Source organism: Marmota marmota, unplaced genomic scaffold (assembly GCF_001458135.2).
Source record: "Marmota marmota marmota unplaced genomic scaffold, marMar, whole genome shotgun sequence".
Classification (NCBI taxonomy): Eukaryota; Metazoa; Chordata; class Mammalia; order Rodentia; family Sciuridae; genus Marmota; species Marmota marmota.
Window position 1 is genome coordinate 49,482,472 of NW_025999842.1, and position 26,608 is coordinate 49,509,079.

Genomic DNA, 26,608 nt, shown 5'->3' on the forward strand with positions numbered 1-26,608 from the left:
GATGAGAGGTGGGAGGGAAAGGGAGAGAGAAGGGAAATTGCATGGAAATGGAAGGAGACCCTCAGGGTTATACAAAAGTACATACAAGAGGAAATGAGGGGAAAGGGAAAAATAATACAAGGGGGAGAAATGAATGACAGTAGAGGGGGTAGAGCGAGAAGAGGGGAGGGGAGGGGAGGGGAGGGGGGATAGTAGAGGATAGGAAAGGTAGCAGAACACGACAGTCACTAGTATGGCAATATGTAAATCAATGGATGTGTAATTGATGTGATTCTGCAATCTGTATATGGGCTAAAAATGGGAGTTCATAACCCACTTGAAGCAAAGTGTGAAAGATGATATATCAAGAACTATGTAATGTTCTGAACAACCAACAATAAAAAATAAAAAATAAAAAAAAATAAGACCATATTTACAAACACAATCACATTCTCAGATATGAGGTGTTAATGACTTCAATTTATGAATTTTTGGTGACATATTTAGCCCATAAGAGAATTGAAATTTGATGTTTATGTAAATAATAAACACAAGAAACAAATAAAACCATTGAAAATCTTAAGCAGAACTGAGTAAGAGATATGTTATAATAAAAGTGGCAAGAGATTCAAACTTCTTGTAAGTGTATTTTGTAATGGTTTTATTGTGGGTTTGGTTTTTTTTAAAATATTTTTTTTTAGTTGCCAATGGACCTTTATTTATATGTGGTACTGAGAATCGAACCCAGTGCCGCACACATGCTAGGCAAGTGCTCTATCACTGAGCTATAACCCCAGCCCTTGTTGTGTTTTTTAACCATAATTTTTATTTCTTTGCATAAAACATTCATGATATTCATTTGGCACAAACAATCCAGTTCCTAGAAAGACCAAAATTTAAATACAGACAAATTTTATAGGTAGATATTAATAGATATTATATTAATCTTACATAATCTGCTGTGTGTGTTTGTCTAAATAAAGAGAAATATTAGTCATTTACTTATACCAGAGACCACTGTTAGCAAAAGCTATTTTTAAAATTATCCCAAATAAAAGAGAAAATTCTACCTATATAATGAGAACACAATAGGTGTTATAACTACTAACATTATTTTTACTGAATATGTTGAGAGGTCAGGTGACCCATTTGATGCCAAATCCTTCTCGTATACCCTCCCAAAGAGAGTGACCGTTAACAGAGGTCCAGATGTTGGCTTCAGGCTAAACAAACGTCCATCACTTGACACCTAATGAAAACAGAATAGCACACAAGGTCAACCTTTAAGTCATATAATTCCACAACACTTCTAAAATACAGTACAACTGAATGAAGAAATAATTTTTTTAAATACTGGCTGAATTTTGTTTCATTAGAAATATTTGAAGGCCTGGGGTATAGCTCCCTGGTAGAGTGCGTGTGCAGCATGTGTGAGGCCCTGGGTTCAATCTCAAGCACCACAAAAATAAATAAATAAATAAATAAATAAGAAGAAACCTTAGAAATATTTGAAATGTTGTTTGTTAAACATAAATAAATGGAAGCTATGAAACTGGCACTCGTTCATTTATTATTGAAATGTCTATTTCAATTTGTTAAAATTAACTTACCTGAGGAAGTATTTGTGAGTTAATAAACATAAAACAATGGATTTGGTAGTACGTAAGAGACAGATCTAGTCCTCTCCAACAAAATAAAGATTGTTGCAAATGGTCAGTAGTGATTGACCCATGGGAGGTTTGAAATGAACATCCATCATCCCCTGCCACTTATCACAGTCTCCTAGCCTCTGTATGGTCCTCCCTCACCCTAGAAGTTGTTTCTGCCTAGAAAGGGGAGTGAGACGGGAACCTATAGGAAGGATCAATGGAATAATGTGGCTGAGAAGAACACTGGCAAAGCAAGCAATTTTTTATAAATTTTAAAATTTTTGCTTTCTTGCCAACATCAGCCACTGATGAATTCTCTCTTCTTCAGCTTTTTTTCTTTCCTTTCTGCCTATTGTCACACCAGATCTTGACCCATACAACTGGAAAGATTCCCTTAAACTTCCCTAGGCCATCAGTCCCCAGAGATCCAAAGGGACCTGTGGTAGGACTGGTCCTGCACTCTTCTTGTTGAATATTCTTCCTAATCAACAGAGCTTAAATAGTCCAGTTTTTTTTTCCCTAGAACTCCTCAAATGAGATTTCTTTCTTTATTTTCAAGGACACACATTATTACATTAAGAACTTCCAGGTAAGAAATTCAGCCCGCTCAGTATCCTTCGTGATCCCCCAAATAACCATACCTTTTTCAAATGGAGACTTTTATGGTTTTTGGAGGCACTTGGGGGTTTTGAGGTCAAAAAGTACTTCCTCTTACATGAAATTAATTGGCAATATCAAGCAAAGATTGTTACCTGGAATTCTTTAGGTGCAAGCTGAACGTCACTCAGCAATACCTCAGGGAAGACATACTGGGTTCCGAAAGTGCCACTGAGGGAGAACGATTCAAACCTAGTGGAAGCTGTGTCAACTGAACCACCACAGGTGTGCAAGTCAGTGGTTTCACATTTCAGCAGAGTACAAATCTAGAGAAGTAATGCAAATCAAGAGGTTATAGGAAGTCGTGATGCACATGTAATTAGCTTTCTCTAATCATTGCACAATGCTGAAACATCATGTTATACACCACACAATGCTTACGTGTTAGTCACATTTTAATATAGAAGCAGAAAAAATTTTAAATGAATTGGTTAGTTTAATGCTAGCTGCACTAAAAATAAAAAGTCATAAGAAAGTCATTTTAAATACTCTGTACTTCAAAAATAACTGTGCCCCCTTAGTTGGCAAAAATAATGTGTTTCCTCATAGAGTTGTCATGTTTATGTCTGAATAATGAATAACTAATGTACCCATCAATAAGATAAGGACTTTAGGTTCCAGTGCTTCCTGAAATTTGCTGTTGAACAGATAACCACATAATACGAAAATCGAATCTTTGACCATGAACAACTATATCTTTATTCTTCAAGTTAGCAATGTTTTCAATTATCAAGAATATTCCATATTTTAAAAATATTTAATCTCAACACTAGTGAAACTTCTTATTGCTTATTTCACATGATGAAAAAAAAATAGGGTTGTAATGAGCTGCAAAGTTGATCTAGAGACAACCTCCATAATCCAGAAATGTCATGTCTTTTATTTCCGAACACAGACTGAAAAAGTCAGTTAAGTTCTTCTCCCACTATATGACATGGTCATTTCAATGTAAAAATCTAACTATATAACTCATTTCACCATGCAGAGGGAACATTCCCTCTAGGGGTATTCACAGTCACTTAACTCTATCTGCAGCATCTTCCAAACCAATATCATTTCTTGCCTGACTGAAGCATTAGTCTCTAACTGGTCTCCCTAATTTGCATTTTGGCAGATAGAAGGCAAGCACTTCAAAGCAAGTGTTAAGTGTCTTTCATGTTAAGATGAGAGACAAATAATTTTCAAGTATGGGAGAATGAAAACACACTTCTATTTTGTTCCCTTAAAATCCTATAAAAAAAAACACTAATTTTTTAAAAACAAGAAAATCCTTTGAAATCCTATAAAACCAACATTAATTTTTTAAAAAGAAACAAAAGGAAGGAAGGATAGAAAACAGGAGGACTGACCATAGTATAGCTTTAGAATCTGCATTTGATGCAAAAAGTGGTTACTAACTGACTCAACAGACCTCTGAAAGCCACATCCTAAACTGGCCAGTGGCGAAAGGCAAGAATCAACCATCTTCACTTCAGAATGCCCAATAGATTGTATCACTGGAACCTAGGTACTAGGTACCTCAAGTGTGCATAAAGTTGTGGGGGCCAAATTAAGGAAAATTAGTAGCAAGTTGTGAAGAATGCCTTAGATACTAAGATAGGCCACAGTCCCTCCCCTACTCTGGTAAAAGTTTGGGAATTTATTTTCAGAGAGATAAAGCAGATGGTTTTTACAGGGAGGTATGAAAGATGTGGTTAAAAGGGATTATATGAATGAATCACAGTGAATATTTGAAACATCTCCCTCAGCCATTCCCCACAAACACCTTGCAAAGTCATTTCCCTGAGATGGCTCCAATGCAATTATTAATTTCAGGAGAAACAAAGAGGAAAATAATATGCAGCCAACGCTTCCCTCTGAATATTTGCATAGTCATAGTAATGCAAATAAAAGTATAGTGGAAGGATGGCAAATGGGATGCAGGTAGAATGATGTAGCAAAGCTAAGTGTTCATCTACCAGAGCAGAATATAAAAGATAATAGCTAAAAATGGTGAATTTTAAAGAACATAAGTACTATTAGGAAACATGAATTGGATTGTAATAAAAAAAAAATGAGTCAACTTCTCTCTGAAAAAGGGAGCTAGGTGGATTATGGATGACACAATTGTTTTATCACATTTTTTTAGTGCTCTTCATCTTCTTAACTATGTGCATGCAGTACTTTCTTGAAGATAAATGAAAAAAGAAAAGAGAATGAATCCACGTGGCCAGGTGCAGTGGCAGACGCCTATAATCCCAGCAACTTGGGAGGCTGAGGCAGGAGGATCACAAGTTCATGACCAACCTCAACAACTTAGCAAGGCCCTAAGCAACTTAGTAAGACACTGTCTCAAAATTTTACAAAAAGGGCTGGGGATGTGACTGAGTGATTAAATGCCCCAGGTTCAATCACCAGTACCAAAACAACAACAACAAAAAATAATCATTTTGGAAGTAAGACATAGAAAGACTTAGATATGGGAAGAAATGAAGGGATAACAGAAATTATCCCTTCATTTAATTACAACTAAAATTTATGAATAAAACATAGCAGTGGTGTATAGAAATATAGAGAAGAGTAAATTCCAGAAAAAACAACAGCTTAAATATTGACAAGTATTTGCCCCCTGAAAGGGGGAGGAGGCAGACTCAAAAGTGAACTAGAGTTTCATAAACCTCCAGTGCTATTTGTCTTTTTAATTATGCCCATGAATTACTTTGATTAAAATTAGTGAGGTAGGGAGGGCTAGAACCAATCCAGGAATTAAAAAGGGACAGGACATCCGGCATATGAAAAGGACTAAGGGAGGAAAGAAATTGAATAGGCAGCTACTTGCAATGTGGTTGGTATTGAAACCTGGTGGTGTTGCTCTGGTGATGGAAAGGATAGGTTGCGGTTATTTTTATTGGCAATACTACTAATAAAATAAACATTTATTAAGGACTTTTTACATGCTGATCTTAATGCATAACATGAATTTATTAAATCAAACTTCCTCAAAACCCTATAAAGAATTGTCTCAGAAAAAAAACACCATATGAGGACTAAAGGCAGAAGGTGCTGAGAGACCCAAGAAAGATCCAGAGAATATGCTCTTTTGTCATCCTTTCTGCAGGACTAGGAGAGGTTCCACAGTAGTGTACTCTAAGTTTGCAGGTACTTTTCCTTTGCAGCATTTGTCACAACTAAAACTAACTAGTAATTTTCTTTATTTTCTGTGCAATGACTGGCTCCCCTTAGGCTTACAGGGATTACAGCCCTCTTACTCTTCTTAACATCCCCATCCTCTAGCAAGTGCCTAAATATAGCAGGCATTGCATAAGAATTTGGTTGAAGACAGTGAGTCCACATATTATAGGTGAATAGCTAGAGACTTAAGGAGGTTGAAGGGTTGGCTTGAAGCCAGGTGGCTACAATGTAGTGAGTCAGAGATCACCCAGGATTTTACTTCATTTTTTCTTTTCCATTCTTCCTTCTCCTTCTTTTTCTCCTCCTTTTTTTTTTATTTTTAAGTACTGAGGATTAAACCCAGGGGTCCTGAACCACTGAACCATATTCCCAGTCCTCTTTATTTTTCTTTTTAAGACAAGGTCTCACTAAGTTGCTTAGGGCCTTGCTAAACTACTGAGGCTGACTTTGAACTTCCTCCTGCCTCAGGCTCCCAAGCCACTGGGATTACACGTGTACCACCACACCTCACTCACCCAGGATTCTGATACCAAAATCTATATTCTCAATTTGTTAATCAAACTTATGCATTTTAGTTTTATTTTTTAGCAGAGTTCTTGGTCCCTAATTCCTTACACTGTTGGAGAGTCGAAAGCCCCAGAAGTTGGTGGTTTGGAGGACTGTCACAGTGGAGGGAGGTTATAGAGGGAGGGTACAGATAATAATTTAAAGAGGAAAAACTCCCTTGGTAAAGGTAATTAATTTCTTTCATTTGCCTATTCCTTTTTCATTGAATTGCTCAATAATTCTTTAAAATATGTAGGCTGCTCCCTCTCCCACTCTTTTCTAGCAACTGCTCCAAATCTTTTCTTCCTTCAAAGACTTGACTTCAAGTCGTTTATCCAACCTTTTACCACTTTAGAATTCTTCTTTAGAATGCCACCACTTACTTTTTTGCCCACATCCTTAAGTCTTACGAAATTGTGTGTATTTACCAAAGAATACATAGAAAATTTGTGAGGCAATATGGGGGTTTATTTCATGCTTACCTCTTTGTCTTTTTCTTCTTTCCATTAGTTAGGAAGTAGTTTTTAGTAATACCAGAGATTTTTTCCTAGAATAATATAGCATCGCAGACTATGAAAGATTATCAATATCACACAATACCAAAGTTCCTTATCTTCAACACCAATATCCAAAATTTTTTGAAAATAAGAATTTTTTAATAAACCATTTGGCATTAAAACCAAAGTGGAATTAATGAAACTCTATAATCTAATTATTTAGGCTATTTAAGGTGAATATTACCATGTTTTCCAACAGCTAAACTTATATGCTTGATGCTGGGTATTGTTCCAGACTCTGTTGGCTATATGTTCACAAGACATAGTCTTTGTGAAATTAGAAATTTCCAAATTCTAAAATGTGTGGTACCAGCAGAGGTAGCTACCCAGCAATAACAACAGAGAGCTCAGTTTTACTTGAAAGAGCCAACCCACTACCCAACATTAAGAAGGGATTTCTTGATGATCCAAGATTATAGACCAGAGGGAGGCAGCATTCTGTGCCGCTCTGTGACCTGGGACTCAACCAGTGAGAATACTATTTCTCTATGAGTGATATTCCTGCTCCCTCTCAGGAATCACAGTCACCATTCCCATGCAGGGCTCCAGGCCTCAACGTCAGAGTAGGTCTCCCAACTACTTGCCCATGCTGGACTACCAAGTGCCCAAGCAGGACCATAGGCATCAGCACCCACTCAGAACTTTTGGCCACACACCTGAACAGAAATCCCGGACACCACTTCTACGCAGGACACCCAGCAGCTACCCACGTGCAAGAACTCTGGCTGCCACTCCTGTGTGGACCCTCATCTACCAATGTGGGGCTCCCCCAGTGGCCTCCATCTTGGGACTCTGCAGCAACAGAGATAGTCCCCTACAAGCGGTTCCTTGGCCTGCCTGCACCAAAGAACTTCACATAGGCTCTTCACACAGCTGAAACCACACGCTGCATGCCACGGAGCTCTCTCTGAACACATCGTCCATGTCCAACGCTATCACTTGGATACCCCCATCCCACCTGACACCCCATCACTGAAAGCAGATGCCTCCATCTTGGAGCACCATCATCACCATCTTTAGTGGGAGCAACTCCCAGTTTGTAACTCTGCCTTGGCAGGTACCCAGTTTCTAACTCCCCCCCCCCCCGCTCCCCAGCAGCTGCTAACCTGGCACAGTGACACCTTGGTTACCTTCACCACCTTGAGGGCAGAGATACCAGCTAACAACAGATGACCCCACCTATTGGATGAAAGGGGAAGCAGGAAAGATACTGATCTTCAACCAAATCAAGCCTTGTTTCTTTGAGATTTTTTTTTCTTTTTTTTCTTCTCCTTTCCTATTATCCCACATTCATACCCCCAACACATGTGAAACCAAGTACTTTGCATGAATTAGGATTTTGAGGTCTGGGACTTCTGAATAGTATATTACAGTTGTGTTGTATATTCTTGTTTTTCCCCCACCAATTTTTACTATTTTAACTTTTTTTTCTGAATATATATCTGTGTTTGTTTTATGTACTATACTGTCTTCCTTCTTTCTTGTCTACCCAAAATTACTTCCTCTCTATTCTCTTCTACTAACCTTCTTCTTTTTTTTTCACTTTAAAAAATGTTGTTATTAGTGCTTCCTAGTTATCCATCATAATTACTAACCTTGTTCTTTACATTTCTCTTCCACACTTCCTAAGATACAATAACTCTATAACCTCACCTCCTACCTCCTCAGCATATCATCCTACATATTGCTCCCCATTCTTTGTCCACCATCAGAAACTGTAAACTCTTTTACAAACCTACTGATTATATTGTAGATAATAATTGAATTCACCATTTCTGTATGTTGTGACCCAACTGTAAACATATTTATAGCAACTAATTGTTTCTAAGGCTGTATATTGATTATATTGGAATTTGTTAACATTGTCCTTCACCTCAAAGGATAAGTATTGGAGCCCCACTGAGACACTATAAGCCTATAGGGTAAAAATGGTAATGCCTCAGATTCACAGTACTAGAAGGGAAGACATAAAAGAAATATGAAAAGACAAGGTAAGAAAGTGCACCAAATAAATCAAAATACCACATTATTAGGATCCATAGCCAGAATAACAGAAGAAATTACAAAGAAGGAGTTCAGGATGTACATAATTAAAAAGTTCTGTGAATTAAAGGATGACATAAGAGAGCAAATACAGGCAGCAAAAGATGATCTTGACAAAGAGCTACATAAATAAATGCAGGAAGCAAAATGTTACTTCAATGGGGAGATAGAGGTTCTAAAAACAAACAAACAGAAATCCTTAAAATGAAAGAAAATAAACCAAATTAAAAGTTCAAATTAAAAGCATTACCAACAGATTAGACCACTTGGAAGACAGGACCTCAGACAATGAAGACAAAATGTATAATCTTGAAAAGAATGTAGACCACACAGTGAAAATAGTAAGAAATCATGAGCAGAACATTCAAGAAATATGGGATAGCATAAAAGACCAAATTTAAGAATTATTGCGATAGAAGAAAGCATAGAGTTCCAAACCAAAGAAATGAACAATTTATTCAATAAAATAATATCAGAAAATTTTCCAAACATGAAGAATGAATTGGAAAACCAAATTCAAGAGGCTTACAGGACACCAAATGTACAAAATCATAACAGATCCACACCAAGACACATTATAATGAAAATACCGAACATACAGAATAAGGAGAGAATATTAAAAGCCACAAGAGAAAGGAACCAGATTACATATAGTGGGAGAACAATTAGATAATGTACAGGTTTTTCAAACCAGACCCTGAAAGCTACAAGATCCTGGGAAAACATATATCAAGCTCTGAAAGAAAATGGATGCCAACCAAGAATCTTATATCCAGCAAAATTACACTTTATATTTGATAATGAAATAAAAACCTTCAATGAAAAACAAAAGTTAAAAGAATTTACAGCTAGAAAACCTGTGCTACAGAATATCCTTAGCAAAATATTCCACAAAGAGGAAATAAAAAACAACAATGACAATCAACAGAGGGAGGTACTACACAAAAAGAAAAAGTAATCAAATGAGAAACCAAGTCAAGTTAAATAACAAAAATGGCTGGGAATACAAATCATGTCTCAATAATAACCCTGAATGTTAATGGCCTAAACTCACCAATCAAAAGACATAGACTAGCAGATTGGATTTTAAAGAAAACCCAACAATATGCTACCTTCAGGGGACTCATCTCATAGGAAAAGACATCCACAGACTGAAGGTGAAAGGTTGGGAAAAAATCATACCACTCACATGGACTGCAAAAGCAAGCAGGGATTTCCATCCTCATATCAAATAAAGTAGACTTCAAGTTAAAGTTAACCAAAAGGGATAAAGAAGGACATTTCATACTGCTCAACAGAACCAGTCACCAACAAAACATGACAATTATAAATATATATGCCCCAAATAAGGGAGCATCTCTGTTCATGAAACAAATTCTTCTCAATTCAAGAGTCAAATTGACCACAACACAATAATTTTGGGTGACTTTAACACACCTCTTTCACAACTGGATAGATCTTTCAAACATAAGTTGAAAAAAGAAACTATAGAACTCAATAATAAAACCAATAACTTAGACTTAACTGACATATACAGAATATTTCATCCTTCAACAAGCGAATACACTTTCTTCTCAACAGCCCATGGATCCTTCTCTAAAATAGACCATATATTATGCCACAAAACAACTCTTAGCAAATACAAAAAAGTAGAGATAGTACTCTGCATTTTATCAGATCATAATGGAATGAAATTAGAAATCAATGACAAAATAAAACATAAAAGTTACTCCAACACCTGGAAACTACATAATATGGTACTGAATGAACAATGGGTTGAAAAAGACATCAAGGACAAGGTTAAAAAATTCTTAGAGGTAAATGAGAACACTGATACAACATATTGAAATCTCTTGGACACTATGAAGGCAGCACTAAGAGTAAAGTTCATTGCATGGAGTTCATTCCTTAAAAGGAAAAAAAGCCAACATATAAATGACTTAACACTAAATCTCAAAGCCCTAGAAAAGGAAAAACAAATCAACACCAAAAGCAGAAGACAGGAAATAATTAAAATCAGAGATAAAATCAATAAAACCAAAATAAGTTGAAAAAACAAAAAGTTGGTTCTTCAAAAACATAAATAGAATTGACAAAACTTACCCATGCTAATGAAGAAAAGGAGAGAGAAAACTGAAATTACTAACATACATGATGAAAAAGGAAATATCCCAACAGACATTACATAAATACAGAAGATAATTAGAAATTATTTTGAAAACTTGTACTCCAATAAAATAGAAAATATTGAAGGCATTGACAAATTTCTAGAGTCATATGACTTGCCCAAATTAAATCAGGATGATATACATAATTCAAAAAGATCAATTTCATGCAATGAAATAGAAGATGTCATCAGAAGCCTAACAACCAAGAAAAGCCCAGGGCATGATGGATACACAGCCAATTTCTACAAAACATTTAAAGCTGAACTAATATGAATACTCTTTAATTTATTTTAGGAAATAGAAAAAGAGGGAGCACTTCCAAACTCATTCTATGAGGCCAATATCACCCTGATTCCAAAACCAGGCAAAGACACATCAAAGAAAGAAAACTTCAGACCAATATCTCTAATGAACACAGATGCAACAATTCTCAAAAAATTCTGGCAAATCAAATACAAAAACATATCAAAAAGATAGTGCACCATGATCAAGTGAAATTCATCCCAGGGATACAATGTCAGTTCAACATATGGAAATCAATAAATGTAATTCATCACATCAATTGACTAAAAGATAAGATCCATATGATCATCTCAATAGATGCAGAAAAAGCATTTGATAAAATACAGCACCTTTTCATGTTCAAAACACTAAAAATCTAGGGATTACAGGAGAATATCTGAACATCATAAAAGCTATCTATGCTAAGCTCCAGGCCAACATCATCCTAAATGGAGAAAAATTTGAAGCATTCCCTCTAAAAACTGCAACAAGACAGGGATGCCTTCTTTCACCACTTCTATTTAACATAGTTTTTGAAACACTGGCCAGAGCAATTAGACAGAAAAAAGAAATTAAAGGGATTCAGATAGGAAAAGAAGAACTCAAATTACCACTATTTGTTGACAATATGATGCTATACCTAGAAGACCCAAAACATTCCACCACAAAGCTTTCAGAACTAGAAAATGAATTGAGAAAAGTAGCAGTATATAAAATCAACACCGATAAATCAAAGGCATTTTCTGTTTATCAGTGACAAATCCTCTGAAAGGCAAATGGGGAAAACTATCCCACTTGCAATAGCCTCAATAAAATAAAATAAAATACTTGGGAATCAACCTAACAAAAGAGATGAGAGACCTCTACAACAAAAACTACAGAACACTAAAGAAATGAAAGAAGACCTTAGAAGATGGAAAGATCTCCCTTGTTCTTGGATAGGCAGCATTAATATTGTCAAAATTACCATTCTACCAAAAGCATTATAAAGATTCAATGCAAATCCAATCAAAATCCCAATGACATTCCTCATAGAAATAGAAAAGGCAGTCATGAAATTCATCTGGAAAAATAAGAGACCCAGAATAGCCAAAGCAATCCTTAGCAAGGAGAGTGAAGCAAGTGGCATCACTATACCAGACCTTAAACGATACTACAGAGCAATAGTAGCAAAAACAGCATGGTATTGGCAGCAAAATATATGGGTAGACCAATGGTACAGAAAAGAATACACAGAGACTAACCCACATAATTACAGTTATATTAGGAAAAGGCTCCAAAAACATACATTGGAGAAAAGATAGCCTCTTCAACAAATGGTGCTGGAAATCAATATGCAACAAAATGAAATTAAACCCCTATCTCTCACCGTGCACAAAACTCAAATCAAAGTGGATCGAGGACCTAGGAATTAAACCAGAGACCCTGCGCCTAATAGAAGAAAAAGTACGCCCAAATCTCCATCATGTCAGATTAGGGCCCTACTTCCTTAATAAGACTCCTATAGTGCAAGAATTATAAATTTAAAAAATCAATAAATGGGATGGACTCAAACTAAAAAGTTTCTTCTCAGCAAAAGAAACAATCTGTAAGGTGAATAGAGAGCCTACATCTTGAGAACAAATTTTTACCACTCATACATCAGATAGAGCACTTATTTCTAGGGTATATAAAGAACTCAAAAAGCTAAACACACACCCACAAACACACACACAAAAAAACCAAATAACCCAATTAATAAATGGGCCAAGGAACTAAAGAGACACTTCTCAGAAGATGATATATAATCAACAAATATGTGAAAAAATGTTCAACATCTCCAGCAATTAGAGAAATGCAAATCAAAACTACTCTGATTTCATCTTACTCCAGTCAGAATGGCAGCTATTAAGAATACAAACAATAAGTGTTGGCGAGAATGTGTGGAAAAAGACACACTCATACATTGCTGGTTGGACTGCAAATTGGTGCAGCCAACATGGAAAGCAGTACGGAGATTCCTTGGAAAATTAAAAATGGAACCACCGTTTGACCCAGCTATTTCACTCCTCAGTCTATACCCAAAGGACTTAAAAACACCATACTACAGGAACACAGCCACATCAATGTTTATAGCAGCACAATGCACAGAAGCTAAACTGTGGAACCAACCTATATGCCCTTCAGTAGATGAATAGATAATGAAAATGGGGTATATATACACACTGGAATATTACTCAGCAATAAAAGAGAATAAAATCATGGCATTCATAGTGGAGTTGGGAGGAGGAGCATGGGAGGATTAGATGAACTCTAGATTGGGCAAAGGGCAGGGACAAGAAGGGAGGGGACATGAGAGTAGAAAAGACAGTGGACTGAGATGAAATCATTACCCTAAGTACATGTATGAAGATATGAATGGCGTGAATATACTTTGTATACAACCAGAGAGATGAAAAATCATATTCTATATGTGTAATATGAATTGTAATGCATTCTGCTGTGATATATGGCAAAGTAAAATTTTAAAAATTTGAAAAAAGAGGGCACTTCCTGATTCTCTCCTTGAATGAACCTGAGACTGAGAGAGGCACAAAGATAGAACAAGACTGAAAGGGAAGACGGAGAGTTGAGAGACTGCTGTCTTGCATGGTAGCTGGCTTTTTACTTTAAAAATACATCACACACACAAAAAAAACCCACTATTTTTTTTAACTTAAAAATTTTATATGACTATACAGTACCATATATATGCTTCATATCTAACGTAATATGTTAATATACTATATAATACATGGCAATAAATATTATTCTATAATATAGTTTGTTCATCTCATTTTCAATTGTTGGACATTTTATACTTATATTCACAATACTATTTTTTCCCTTTCCTCTAGAACCTTAAAGAACTGATTAGGAGTATTGGTTCCTCCTGTATTTTCATCATTTTCTTCTTCTGCTGTTCTCTGCCTTAGACCTATACAGATAATCAAGGCTTTCTCATCTACTAGAAGGAAAAAAAATTTTTTTCCCTGACCATAAGTCTCTGTTCAGCCCCTGACTAGTTTCTCAGACAAGGTTTCTTTCTGAAGTAAAATTATTCACCCTCCTTCTCTATATCCTTACTACCCTTTAACTTCTCAACCACTATAATCTGTCCTTTACTCTCATTACGAACAGAGAAAATTCCACCAAGACTGTACCTATTAATGCCCATCTGTAAAAATAGAACACAAATATGCCTCACAGTTTCCCGCTTTGAAGAGTTTCTACATCCTTGGTATCCATTAGAGGTTTTTTTTGTTTTTGTTTTTGTTTTTTTTTAATTCTCTTTCATTGCTCAATCTTATCTGCAAGTTCCTATTTTTAGTTCATTCTGTGCCCCAAACACTGGAGCTTCAGAAAGTTCCATTTGTTTAGTATTTTTGAGTACTTCTCTGTATAGTCTCCTTTGCAAAGTCATTCTCTCTTGCAGGGCTTCTCCTGTTTCTCAAAAACAGTGTTTCTAAATCTAATATTTCCTAAGTAAGCATCAGACCCATAATTCAATAGCCTCGCTGGTGGTTACAGTTGAGTGGCCCATAATAACTTCAAGACCAGCAGATCCCTAACTGAACTCAGCATCTTCCCATTTCCATTCAATCTGCTCCTCTTGCATCCTGATCTGTCAGAAACATCACAACCACCCAGCCACTATTTCCAGAAACCAGTAGTTTTCTAGACCCATCATTCCACTTTCCTGTTTCACATTAAATTAACCATTGAGTTCAGTTTTCTAAATATTTATTGACTGTGTACTTTTTCCTTATTCCTACTAACATAACCTTGGTTCAGGAATTTTTTTAAAAAAACTATTTTAATAATCTATCTCATCTTTTTTTATCTTAGTTTCATTGTGCAGAGTATGCCAAAAAAATCTACTCCAAGTAGATCTGACCATTTTATTTCTTTGCTGAACACCTTCCAAGAGCTGACCAACACCCAGAGAATAAAAGTGTGCCATGGAGGGGCTGGATATGTAGCTCAATGATAGAGCACTTGCCCTACCCAGTGCTGAGGTTCAGGTTTGTTCTCCAACACCACAGAAAGTAAAGGAAACAAAAGAAGAGATGAATTGCTATTAAATGTGTCAGGTTCAATCTTTCAGGATGTGATATTCCTTCAAGGATTTCCCCCACCGATTCTTGCTTCTCCTATTATTCCTTGGTAACAGCAAATACCTTGCTCTTTCTACACACCCTGCTTTTTCACACATCCAATTCCTTATTCATGCTCTTCACTCCACTGAGAATTCCCTCCCACTCTTCTTCACCTGGATACTAGCATCATCTCTAGAAACTTCCCTGGATCCCTAATTAGACTAAGTTCAGCTTCTTAGCACTTCTACAGCAGGGTGTGCCTTCTATGTTCTCTCACCTGCAAACCTGCACTGCAGTTATCTATCCAAATGTATATCCTGAAATTCAATGAGAGGTACTTACAACACTAATTAAAGGGATCACTCCTGGTTTTTCTTTAGCAAAGTAGGGTAACCATTGGGCAGAACAACCTATAATATATTTCAAAATAACTAGGAAAGAAGACTATGAAATTTCCAATATATAAAAATGATAAATGATTGAAGAGGTGGAAATGCTTATTACCCAATATGATTAATGCATATTGTGTACTTGTATTGTATTACTATAATGTACTCCATAATATGCAGTTAGGGATCTGCTGGTCATGAAGTTATGGGCCACTCAACTGTAACCACCAGAGAGGCTATTGAATGTATGAAGTACATTCCTGTTCCACATTAAATTAACCACTGAGTTCAGTTTTCTAAATATTTATTGACTGTATGGGTCTGATGCTTAAGAAATATTAGATTTAGAAACACTGTTTTTGAAGAAACTGGAGGATAAGCTGTGCAAGAGAGAATGACATTGCAAAGGAGACTATACAGAGAAGTAGAGAAGTAGAGAAGTGCTCCAGTGTTTGGGGCACAAAATGAACAAAAGAATGCTTGTTTTAAAATAATATTTTTTAAAATAAAAAACTACAAAAGACACATGTGTTTCTCCTCTACCAAGAGACTAAATTCCTCAAGGGCAGGTCAATATTATTCATCTTCCTATAATTAGCAATGAATAGGTACCCAGTATATGGTAGGAACTCAATAAATGTTTATGAAAATGAATAATCACTGGTATAGCACCAATGGCAGAGTAAATAAAATGTTTGCAATAGGCGTAGTTCCAGCATTCAGGGGCTCAGTCTCAAACTAGTATGTGAATAATATGACATGATGTGACTTTGATAAGTTAAGCATAGGGTGTTCTGGGAGGACATGAAAGAGGTACCCAACCCAGCTGGGGCATGGCTGTGGTACTACAGAAGTGTCAGGTAAAATTTCTTAGTGGAGATAACAACAGGAATGTTCTATGAGAAATTATTAGATGTGGGTCACCACAGACAAAGGAAATAAACTGCAAATGCACAAAGGCCCCACACACTTTTCAAATTGGAGATGGGAAAATGTCTTCATATTACAGAAGCTTAAGGCACATGTGGGTACAAGTGAAAGAAGAGGATAGAGAAACAGAAAGGACCGAACATCAAGACTGAGAGTCTGTTCTGCTTGGGAACTTAGTTGTCAATTTGTAGTCAGTGAGGAATTTTAAGCAGGAGAGTAATAAAATCAGAAATGGCATTTTATAATTTTTGTGATTGTAGCACTGAAAATGGAGTGAAGGGATCTGAGACTGTCTACAGAAAGCTGTGTTAGAAGACTATTGCAATAATTTGAGTGAGATAGGATGGGGGCCAGACCAAGAAAGAAAAGAGCAGAATGAGAGGAACATAGAGGTCACTTGTTCTTTGGGATTCCATCTTACCAAATTATAATAGCCCCTCTTTTTTAAATGTTGAGGATTGTGAAATATCTGATTTTTGAAGGAATAAACCATTCTACTGAAAAATCTCAGACAACAGCTTCGTCTGTTTCCAGTACATACTTAAAAGTCAACTTTGTTATAAACAGGATAGGATAAGTGAACATATAGGGAAAATGTCTAAATTTGTTCAGGTAGGATATATCATAAGTATTTAATTATCCATTTTTATCTGCAATCTGAATAATTTTTAATGTTGGCACTACAAATAATGTTCTACTTTGATCCGATCTATTTAAAATTGTACTGACAACTAAAATTGCAAGATTTAAAAAATAAAGTGAGACTGCCCAACCAAATTTGAATTTCCAATAAAGAATTATTTTTAGAAAATATCTGTTCAAAAAAATGAAACATACTTAAACAATACTAAGAAATCATTCACTGTTTATCTTACACTTAAATTTACCTGAGTGTTTGTATTTGACCTTGCAATTTCTGACACCAAAAATTACCTGTAGGTAATAGCGCCCTTCAACAACGTGCAGTCCATCAAATGCTCCTAAGGCATAAACTTCATCTGATCTCTTTTCAGACATCTCGTAGCTTAAATGACAGCAGAGCTCTTTCTGACAAACTGTGTAATTTCCTGCGATTTCTGTGAGCTCCACAAAGGTGAATTCATCAAAAAAGACAGTGCCCTTGAATTCTTGGTTTCCTGTTGGGAATGCATGTATACTGCTGGCGTAAGAAGACCAATTCACTATGGAATGGGATGGGTGGGAATCCAGTGTTGAGATGATAAGTTTTCCCTCTGGTGTCTTCATATCATAATGAAATGCTCTAGGAAAATCAGGTGCATAAATACCACTTCCTGAAAGTAATCAGTTGGAGATGCCATTTAAATTAGGAAAGTGGAGAAAGGTTTCATAATGCTCATTTTAAACTCATCAGTTCAAGCCAACCTATGTATTTAATTAATTTCAATAAAATACACTGATGAGGGGGCAGAGATGAGAGGATCCAATAAAATGTGAAAATGAGAAATCAAGAAGGATGTAGAAGTGATGAATTTTGAAAAAAAAATAAAAAGTATGCATGCATTCAGGAAATAAGATCAAATAAATAAAATAAAATAAATCTGTAAAACAGTTTAGATTGAGATTGATCCTGAAGTGTGTCACCAGCTAAATGTTCAAAATCTAAGAATTGCAAAACAATTGTATTAAGGAGTAAATGTTAGTCATGTTAGTGTTCAAAAAACAATTTTCGTTTTTCTGATTATATCAAGTTTAAAAATCTTTTCGATATGTTTTTTGGTGTATTATAATTTGCATACTTATTGGTAGAATTCAAAGCCTATATATCTTAAAGAGCACATGTTACCTGTCATTCTATTTGAGGGGTTATGTAAATTAGATGCAAGGAAATTGACTCCCATGCCCATAGCCCAAGCTGAGTGGAACTCAACCGCTGACAAATGTGGCAGGACATTCATCCAAGCTGTTGGGAAGAGTATGGTGTCCACGTGGAGATCTTTCACCAGGGCAACAGCAGGATCATGGAAGAGAATATCAAAGCAAGTGAAAATGCCAAACTTTCCAAAGGTTGTGTTAAATGTCACCATCTCAGGCTCTTTGGGTGCATTGAATTGGTCTTCACCCATGAAAAGGTTTTGCTGTGAAAAACAGAAGATGAAGGGAAATGAAATTCTTTTAAGATGTGGGCCTGGACATCAGTGTACCTGAAAAAATGCAAGCTCACATCAATTTAACATTGCCAGTTTCACCTATCATGGCTGCCTTCATGGGAAGAGCAGTGCTTTGGAGAACCTGAGGCCACTCCAGTGAAATAGAGCCTTTGGCTCCATCTTCCCATTACAGCTATTTGTATGTGTATTCTCATCTGCAAAGACCATCTTGAATTTCACAAGGTAAAGAAGTAAAATAGATCATCTCTGTTTGCCAAGAACACTTAACTATTGCCTGTGAGCCAAGAGCTTTATTTTGTCCATTGTCAAGACTGAGTTTATCTGATAAGGAGTTTTTCATTCTTTGACTCATCAAGAGGGCAGATCTTTAAAAGAACAAAGCCTAAAAATTAACCTTATATTTCAATGTAGGTAACTCCTGCTGACTCTCACATACACCTACAACAAACTCATGTGCTCCCAAATGTACAGCAAATTATAAGAACTTACCAAACCTAATCATTACTTTCCATGTACACTTATTATCAATAGTAAGAGGGTTTTTGTCTTGTTCGCTGTAATTCATTAAGCATTCAATAACTCAATTATTTGCAAATTAAATTTACCTTATGGTAGCGTGCCACCAGTTTTCCCTGAGAATCAAACACCACGTTAGTATTGTATTGGTAACGACCATCAGCAGGACATTGGGGCTCACTGGCATTGCATGACTTCTTGTCCCCTATATTTGCCACCACATAGATAGAGTTATTCTTGGCCAGGCAGCTGAGTCTTTCTTGTACTGGGTTGTAGCCAAATCTGGTATATGTTCATTGAAAGAAAAAAAATTAATCAAGTTTAGTGTTTTTTATGATATTTTCAACTTAATTTTGCTTTTAAAAAAAATTCAGAATGACAGTTGTCTGAACCTATCATTTGATATATACAAAAATGTTCTTAATATCAATACGTAGAAGAGACATATTTAGACAAGAAAAGGGTTTAGAGAAAATTTGGCTGTAGAAAACTACTCCAGTGTAAAACTCCAAGCCATGTATTTTTTTTCACAGCATGGATTATAACCTATAATCACATGTCCATTTATGTGTTCATCTTTCAATGTCTGTAGTATCCTATAGATAATTGAGGCAAAGACCTGCATACCCTGAATATTGAACCCATGCCTGACAGCAGCAAAGAAGCATTACAAAATATTTTGAATGAGTGAACCAAAACTTGTAACAAGGAGGATCCTGGAAAGATGGTGGAGTAGAAAGCAGAAAGCACCAGGGATGTAACTACCCAACTAGATAACAACTACACTGGTAGAAACCATCTAATACAGTAGTTTGAAACTCTGAACTCCATTCAAAGACTGCAACTTCCAGTGGAAGTTTGGAAGGTAAATGGTGCTTAATTTTAGTCAATTTCCCCCCTAAGCTCAGCAGTGGTTTCCCATCCCACTCCAAGCCCTGTGATAGGATGCTGCAAGTGTGTTCCTGGAGAAGTTTGCAGGCAGCTTGCAGGATCAGGGTGAGCATTAAAACTCAGTCCTCTAGTATCAGGGATATGTTTTCTGATCAGTCCTGGTTGCTTCAGAGTATGGAGTTACAGACACAGAGGCAAGCAGCATTGTTGAGCACATACACATGCATTCAACTCATGGATGCAATTGCTTCCTCTAGGACCAAAGTGACTTCCAAGGTATTCAAAGGACCTTCTCAAATCTCCTTTCATTTTTCCCCTTTTTAGGAGCCATACAGTTAAGAACTAAGACAAACAGAATCAGACCAACATATATGGGAATTTAGAAAGTTGCCACCCAAACTCAGGAAAAGGCACAGGTATAGAAGAGACTGAGAAGATCTTATGTTTATACTTCAAGCTGATTCTCAACAAAGGTCTGCAATAATGAAGAAGAAGAAAATAAAAATACCAAAAACAAACACAATAAACCAAGAGAAACTACCCCTGAAAAAGATCAGAGTCAGACCTACTAGAAAAAGACTTTAAAACAGTTGTCTTGATGGCATGGTGGTGCACACCTATAATCCCAGCTGCTCAGGAGACTGAGGCAGGTGGATTACAACATCAAGGCCAGAGAATGTAGCTCAGTGGTAGAAATGTGTTAAAATTAAAAATTAATAATTAAAAATTATGAGTATGTTTTGGGGCACACAATGTATGATGACAGAAATATGTGAAGTTAATAACTGAAATAGAAAAAGACAGATATGTAGAAGAGCAATTTTTATGTTCTTGAAGTTAAATAAATTCAAATTAGAGTATTATAACCTTATGATGCTAAATATAATCCCTATGGCAACTACAAAGAAAACAGGTATAGATAGACACAAAAGAAAATGAGAAGGGAATTTAAATGTCTCATAAAAATCAACTGAATAAAAAATAAAACAGTAATGCAGGAAATGAGAAACAAAGAGCTATAAGGGATATTGAAAACAAAATGACACAGAAAACACCAAATTGACAGAGGTAAGTCCCTCCTTGTCTTTAATCACATTATATGTAAATGCATTAAACTCTCCAATAAAATATCAGAGATTGACAGAATGAAACTTCAAAAAAATATAATCCAACTCCATGCTGTCCCCAAAGTTCCTTTAACTCCAAAGAAATAAATAGGTTGAAAGTGAAAGGATGGAAAAAGATATTTTATGCAAATGGGTATGAGGATGACTATACAGATGATCCACTATCAATAATGTGTAGTCGTACAATTTTTCAATTTACAATGGTTCAAATGCATACTCACACAACCATTCTGTTTTTTGTTGTCAGTACAGTATTTAGTAAATTACACGGGATATTCAACACTATATTACAAAATAGTCTTTATATTAGATGATTTTGCCCAACCATAGGTTAATGCAAATGTTTTGAGCACATTTATGTAGTCTAGACTAAGATACAATGTTCAGTAAATCTGGCCCACTAAAAGCATTTTTCACGTATAACATTTTATTTAATCATGACATAATCCCATCAAAAATCAAGGAGCACCATTCTTATTATCAGACAAAATAGACTTTAAGTCAAAAAAATTACAAGGTACAAAGAAAAATATGTACTAATATTAATATCCAGAATACATATAGCTCTCCTAAAAGTCAACAGTAACAACAATGATTCAAAAATGAGCAAAAGGGTTGAATAGATATTTTTCCAAAGAAAATGCACAAATGACCAATAAACACATGAAAAGATGCCCAGCATGACTAATCATTAATGAAATGCAAATCGAAACCACAATGACATACCAACTTTACACCCCCATCAGGATGGCTACTACCAGTAAATAATAATTAATAATAATAACAAGAGTTTGTGAGAATGTGGAAAAATTGGAACCCTGCATACTGGTGGTAAAGTACCTGCCATTATAGAAAGCAGTTTATTAGTTTCTCAAAAAAATAATAAAAAAAAACTATTCCAATTTCATTTTGGAATATAAACCCAAAAGTGTTAAAATAGAAAGATATCAAAGAGATGTTCATATACCCATGTTCATAGAGCAAAACAAGAAAGGGTCTATGGATGAATAAATAAGCAAAATATGGCATGTGCACACACACACGCATGCAGACATCATTCAGCCTTTAAAAAAAAAAAGAAATTCAACAAGGATGATTGAGAACATTAAGTAAAATCAGCCAATCACAAAAAGACAAATACTATATGATTCCATTATGTAAAATTCCTAGAGTAGTCAAACTCATAGAGAAGGGAAATGCCATTCAGAAGCAAAATCAATTCAATTCATAATGAAAGTAATAATAGAATTCTGGTCTTTAAGACACTGAAGGTCTGGCATGGGAGATGGTTATATAAGAAATAATTATGATACAATGGAATGAGAATAAAGTGATTGATTAAGATAAGTAGTACTGAACTTTGTCAAAATCAAGGTGACTTTATCAGTACCTATAGTATTTGATTTGTGTGGTTTTGAGAGCTGATTCAAAACAGGAATTCCTAAAACAATGTTAGCCATGGTGCATTCAGAAAGAAGTGTTTTCACTAACATGATTCTCCCAGGTATGTAAAATATTGGCTTTCTACATTAATATTAAAAGTGCTATCTTAATGTTTCTTTAGTCTATTCTAGATTTAAGCAATATGCACAATTCTGCTAGATCACCTCCTAGGTTAAAATCAGCCTATACAACCAGAAAAATGGGGAGTTGTACTCCATGTATGTATAATTTGTCAAAATATATTCTATTTTCATGTATAACTAAAATGTGGCATATATACACAATGGAATTTTACTCAGCAATAAAAGAGAATAAAATCATGGCATTTGCAGGTAAATGGAGGGTGTTGTAGAAGATAATGTTAAGTGAGGTTATCCAATCCCATACAAACAAATGCTGAATGTTTTCTCTGATATAAGAAGGCTGACTCATAGTGGGGTAGGGAGGGGGAGCATGGGAGGAATAGATGAATTCTAGATAGGGCAGAGGGATGGGAGGGAAAGGAAGGGGGCAAGGGATTAGCAAGGGTGGTGGAATGTGATGGACATCATTATCCAAAGTACATGTATGAAGACAAAAATTGGGTTGTCAACATACTTTATATACAACCAGAGATATGAAAAATTGTGCTGTATTGCTGCAGTCCGGCTGCAGCAAAATAACCGGGGGGTGACGAGCAACTTGTGTACATTGATACAGCAGGAGTGGGAGCCGTTTATTGTAGGACAGGAGGGGTATATATACATTACACACAGCTTATCTTAATTAACATAAACTAGATACAGCAGTTAACCAATAAGAAATCTCCACACTTAATGGCTCGCTGGCGTTACTTCACAAACCACTCCCTCTGGCAAAATGCCAGGCGCCATCTTGAATTGTTTACAGACCCTAACACTGTATATGTGTAATAAGAATTGTAATGCATTCCACTGTTATTTATTTATTATTTATTTATTTATTTATTTATTTATTAAAAATCAATTTAAAAAATCAGCCTAAGCTTTAAGGGTTTTAACACATTAGCCTTATCAACTATTTGACCAATGAAATAGGAAAATCATTCATTCCAAATGGACACATGCCTCTCTTTTGTGATCTGCTCATACAGTTTCAAATTACAAACATGCACAGGAAAATATTTTTCTTTTCACAGGCAAGAATTTAGAGACTAAGATTTGGATCTTGTTTCACCCCCTAAATACCTCCTTCCTCAGCCTCCCAAGTCACTGAAATTACATTGTGTGCCACCACATCTGGCTGAAATGTGATGATTTCTAAGCCATTTTCTAACACTAATTTCTGTGATTTCACAATTCACATTTCTGATCAATACATCCATAATAATGAAAAACAAAGTACTTTGAAGCGTAGAGTTCACAACACATCTATGCAAAGTTTTCCCAGGCAAAAGAAGTTGATGTTCATGATTGACTTTTTCACATTCTCTTTCTTTACCTGTTAGGATTGTTACAGGGGATCCAGTTCACTTGAGGGTCTGGGATATCCTCCAAGTATGGGTAAATAGATTCCCTGCTGAAATTGTAACCATAAATACCATCTTCTGGAGTCACAATTATATGTGCTCCCTGTTTAAAAAAAATATATAGTTAATTAAAACATTTCTCAAATAGGGAAAAATTGCAAGGGGTAGAGATGCAAGAGAAACTGAATGGCTAACATCCATTTGGGTCTTTTCTTCCCCTTTCAATCTTATTTGTTTGTTTTCTACATTGATCTAATTTGTTTTCTTTTCCCAAATTTTTTAATCTTCTAATCCTGCCATTGCTGTTCTAGATAGTTTTTTCATTCTCTCAAAGATGTTAATAATTTTTCCAGACCATTCTCTGCTGTCATGAATTATATAACTACCTCTCCTGAAATCAATTCCTCCCTGAACTTTGGACAATTATTGTGACTACTGTGCCAGGATTGATTTATAACTCAAATTCTTTGTTTACTTTATCTTCTGCTCTAGCTTTCCCCTGCATGGCACCCTGAAAACCGGATTCCTGCTCCAATGAAGGAGGAGAGTCACACAGCAGTTACCTGAATTGTGCTAAGGTTAGAAATACTGCCTGAGCTAACACGAGCACTTTTGGATTGGAGGGTCACCTTGAAGGTCCCTGTGATCTTAAAAGAAATAATTGGACTAATTGAGAAAGAGCATCAGATCTCCTGATAACCTCATGTTTTAATATACATAAGAATATACTGGGGCTCAGCAGTAGCACACTTGCCTGGCACATGTGAGGCACTGGGTTCGATTCTTAGCACCACATATAAATAAATAAAGGTCTATCAACAACTAAAAATATATTTTAAAAAATATATATACATCAACAGATGGTATAATATGTATGTGCCTATAAACTTCCTCACTTATTTCTGATCTATACCTGACCTATGAATATCTTATTTAAATCTTATTTGTCCAAACCACACATTTAAACTGCATGTGCTTTGCTTCAAACTTACGTCTTCATTTAACTCCAGGACTTACTGTTCAATAATACATATACTTTTATCCTATAATTAGAATGAAGCATGTAGTATATAATACACACTTTCAGGTCATTTGTTAACTTGAATCATGTTTTCAGATTATAAATTTACCTGAAAACCTGCAAACTCTTAAGGACACAAGAGGACACTGAGGCCATGAATACTCTGAGGATAGTACCTGTTCCCTGACCCATCTATCCTCCACCCCCATCTGTAGCAGAAAAAAGGAATATGTTGAATTTATAGCAGGTTCCTCAAAGGTCTGCTATTTCTTAATGATGACCAAACCATTCCTTTCTTAGCTTTGCTCTCTTTGTTGGGAGTGTGAGAGTGTCCTTACTCTGTTGATTTTGAGAGTAAAGTGAGATTCTAACTGTAAAACAAAGGATCTTGGCTATCCTGATACATACATCACCCAAAATTGTAACTGACCCTGACAACATCTCTCCCCTGGGACCCTATCTTTCTCATAGAATCTAGCACACTGGAGAGATGGCAGAGATGGTACCTGATTTGCAGCTAACGTGATCGCTCCTTCCAAAACATCAATATTCCTGTTCATGAATGCCAATGCTTCTTCAGGAGACACTAAGGTTAGGGGTTCATCAGGCAGTCTCACTGCATGTTCATAAACAGCTGCGATAAAAGTATCCAAGGAGTTGACTTTTAAGACACAGAAAACCGAAATTGCCGCATAAGCCAGAAACTGAGTAGTAGTCATGCTGAAGTCCAAAGAGTACTGCAAAACAGAGTGTGTCTTACTATTTATAGACGAAAACACAAGTGGTCACATGGTTCCTGGGACTTAGTACTTTAAAAACTAAGTGCAAAGACTAATTTTAAGAAAACTTTGTGCCTTCATATTATCCTTAGGCAACAAAAGACCTTTTCATCCTTTTTGCAGCAATGATTAGGGAAGAGCAAATAAGGAAATATATTCATATTAGTTTGCCAGGACTACAATATATCACAATCTGGGTGGTATAGATAATAAAAATGCTTTGTCTCATCATTCTTGAGGTTAGAAGTTCAGGGAAGGTGTCAGCAGGGTTGGTTCCTATTCAGGTTCTGAGGGAAAGATGTGTTCCAGACCTCTGTCCCTGGCTATCTTTTCCCTATGTCTCTTCAGATGGTGTTGTCCCTGTAAATTTCCCCTTTTTCATATTGGCATCAGTCATTCAATTTAATGTCTACCTGATTCCAGAATGACTCCATCTTAATAAATTGGCTCCCAACACTGTTTCCAAATAAGGTCACATTCAGAGGCACTGGACTTCAACATTACTTTCTTTGTGCGAGCACTTGAGTTCCAGGCCTCCTGAGTCACACAATAAACACCAGCTCCCTCTGCTTGTTGGCCTCCTTTGGACCTGCCACCCATCCAGGTGAGCAAGAAAGGCTAGATACTTTGGAAGGAGATGTAATGGTTACATAACAATGGATAAAAGGAATCTTTGTATGAGTCAATAAGAGGTTAAAAAATACTACTTTGAACTTCTTCGATTAAA

At 35.9% G+C, this 26,608-nt stretch overlaps 1 protein-coding gene across 2 annotated transcripts in view; it reads right to left on the reverse strand.

Moving 5' to 3' along the window:
- Positions 1 to 25,854, reverse strand: part of Vnn1 (vanin 1) — a 32,624-nt gene extending 6,770 nt beyond the window's left edge. The window contains exons 1-7 of one of the 2 annotated variants that reach the window (XM_015501388.2): positions 25,609 to 25,854; positions 24,054 to 24,184; positions 19,224 to 19,416; positions 18,294 to 18,585; positions 17,423 to 17,781; positions 2,381 to 2,551; positions 1,089 to 1,228 (exon numbers count right to left, since the gene is read on the reverse strand). In XM_015501388.2, coding sequence (XP_015356874.1) covers positions 1,089 to 1,228; positions 2,381 to 2,551; positions 17,423 to 17,781; positions 18,294 to 18,585; positions 19,224 to 19,416; positions 24,054 to 24,184; positions 25,609 to 25,821 — 1,499 coding nt within the window. In that variant the 5' untranslated portion in view covers positions 25,822 to 25,854. Of the gene's footprint in view, positions 1 to 779; positions 1,229 to 2,380; positions 2,552 to 17,422; positions 17,782 to 18,293; positions 18,586 to 19,223; positions 19,417 to 24,053; positions 24,185 to 25,608 lie in introns of those variants that run through there. The other variant, XM_015501379.2, reaches the window with a different exon arrangement.
- Positions 25,855 to 26,608: the final 754 nt, after the last annotated feature.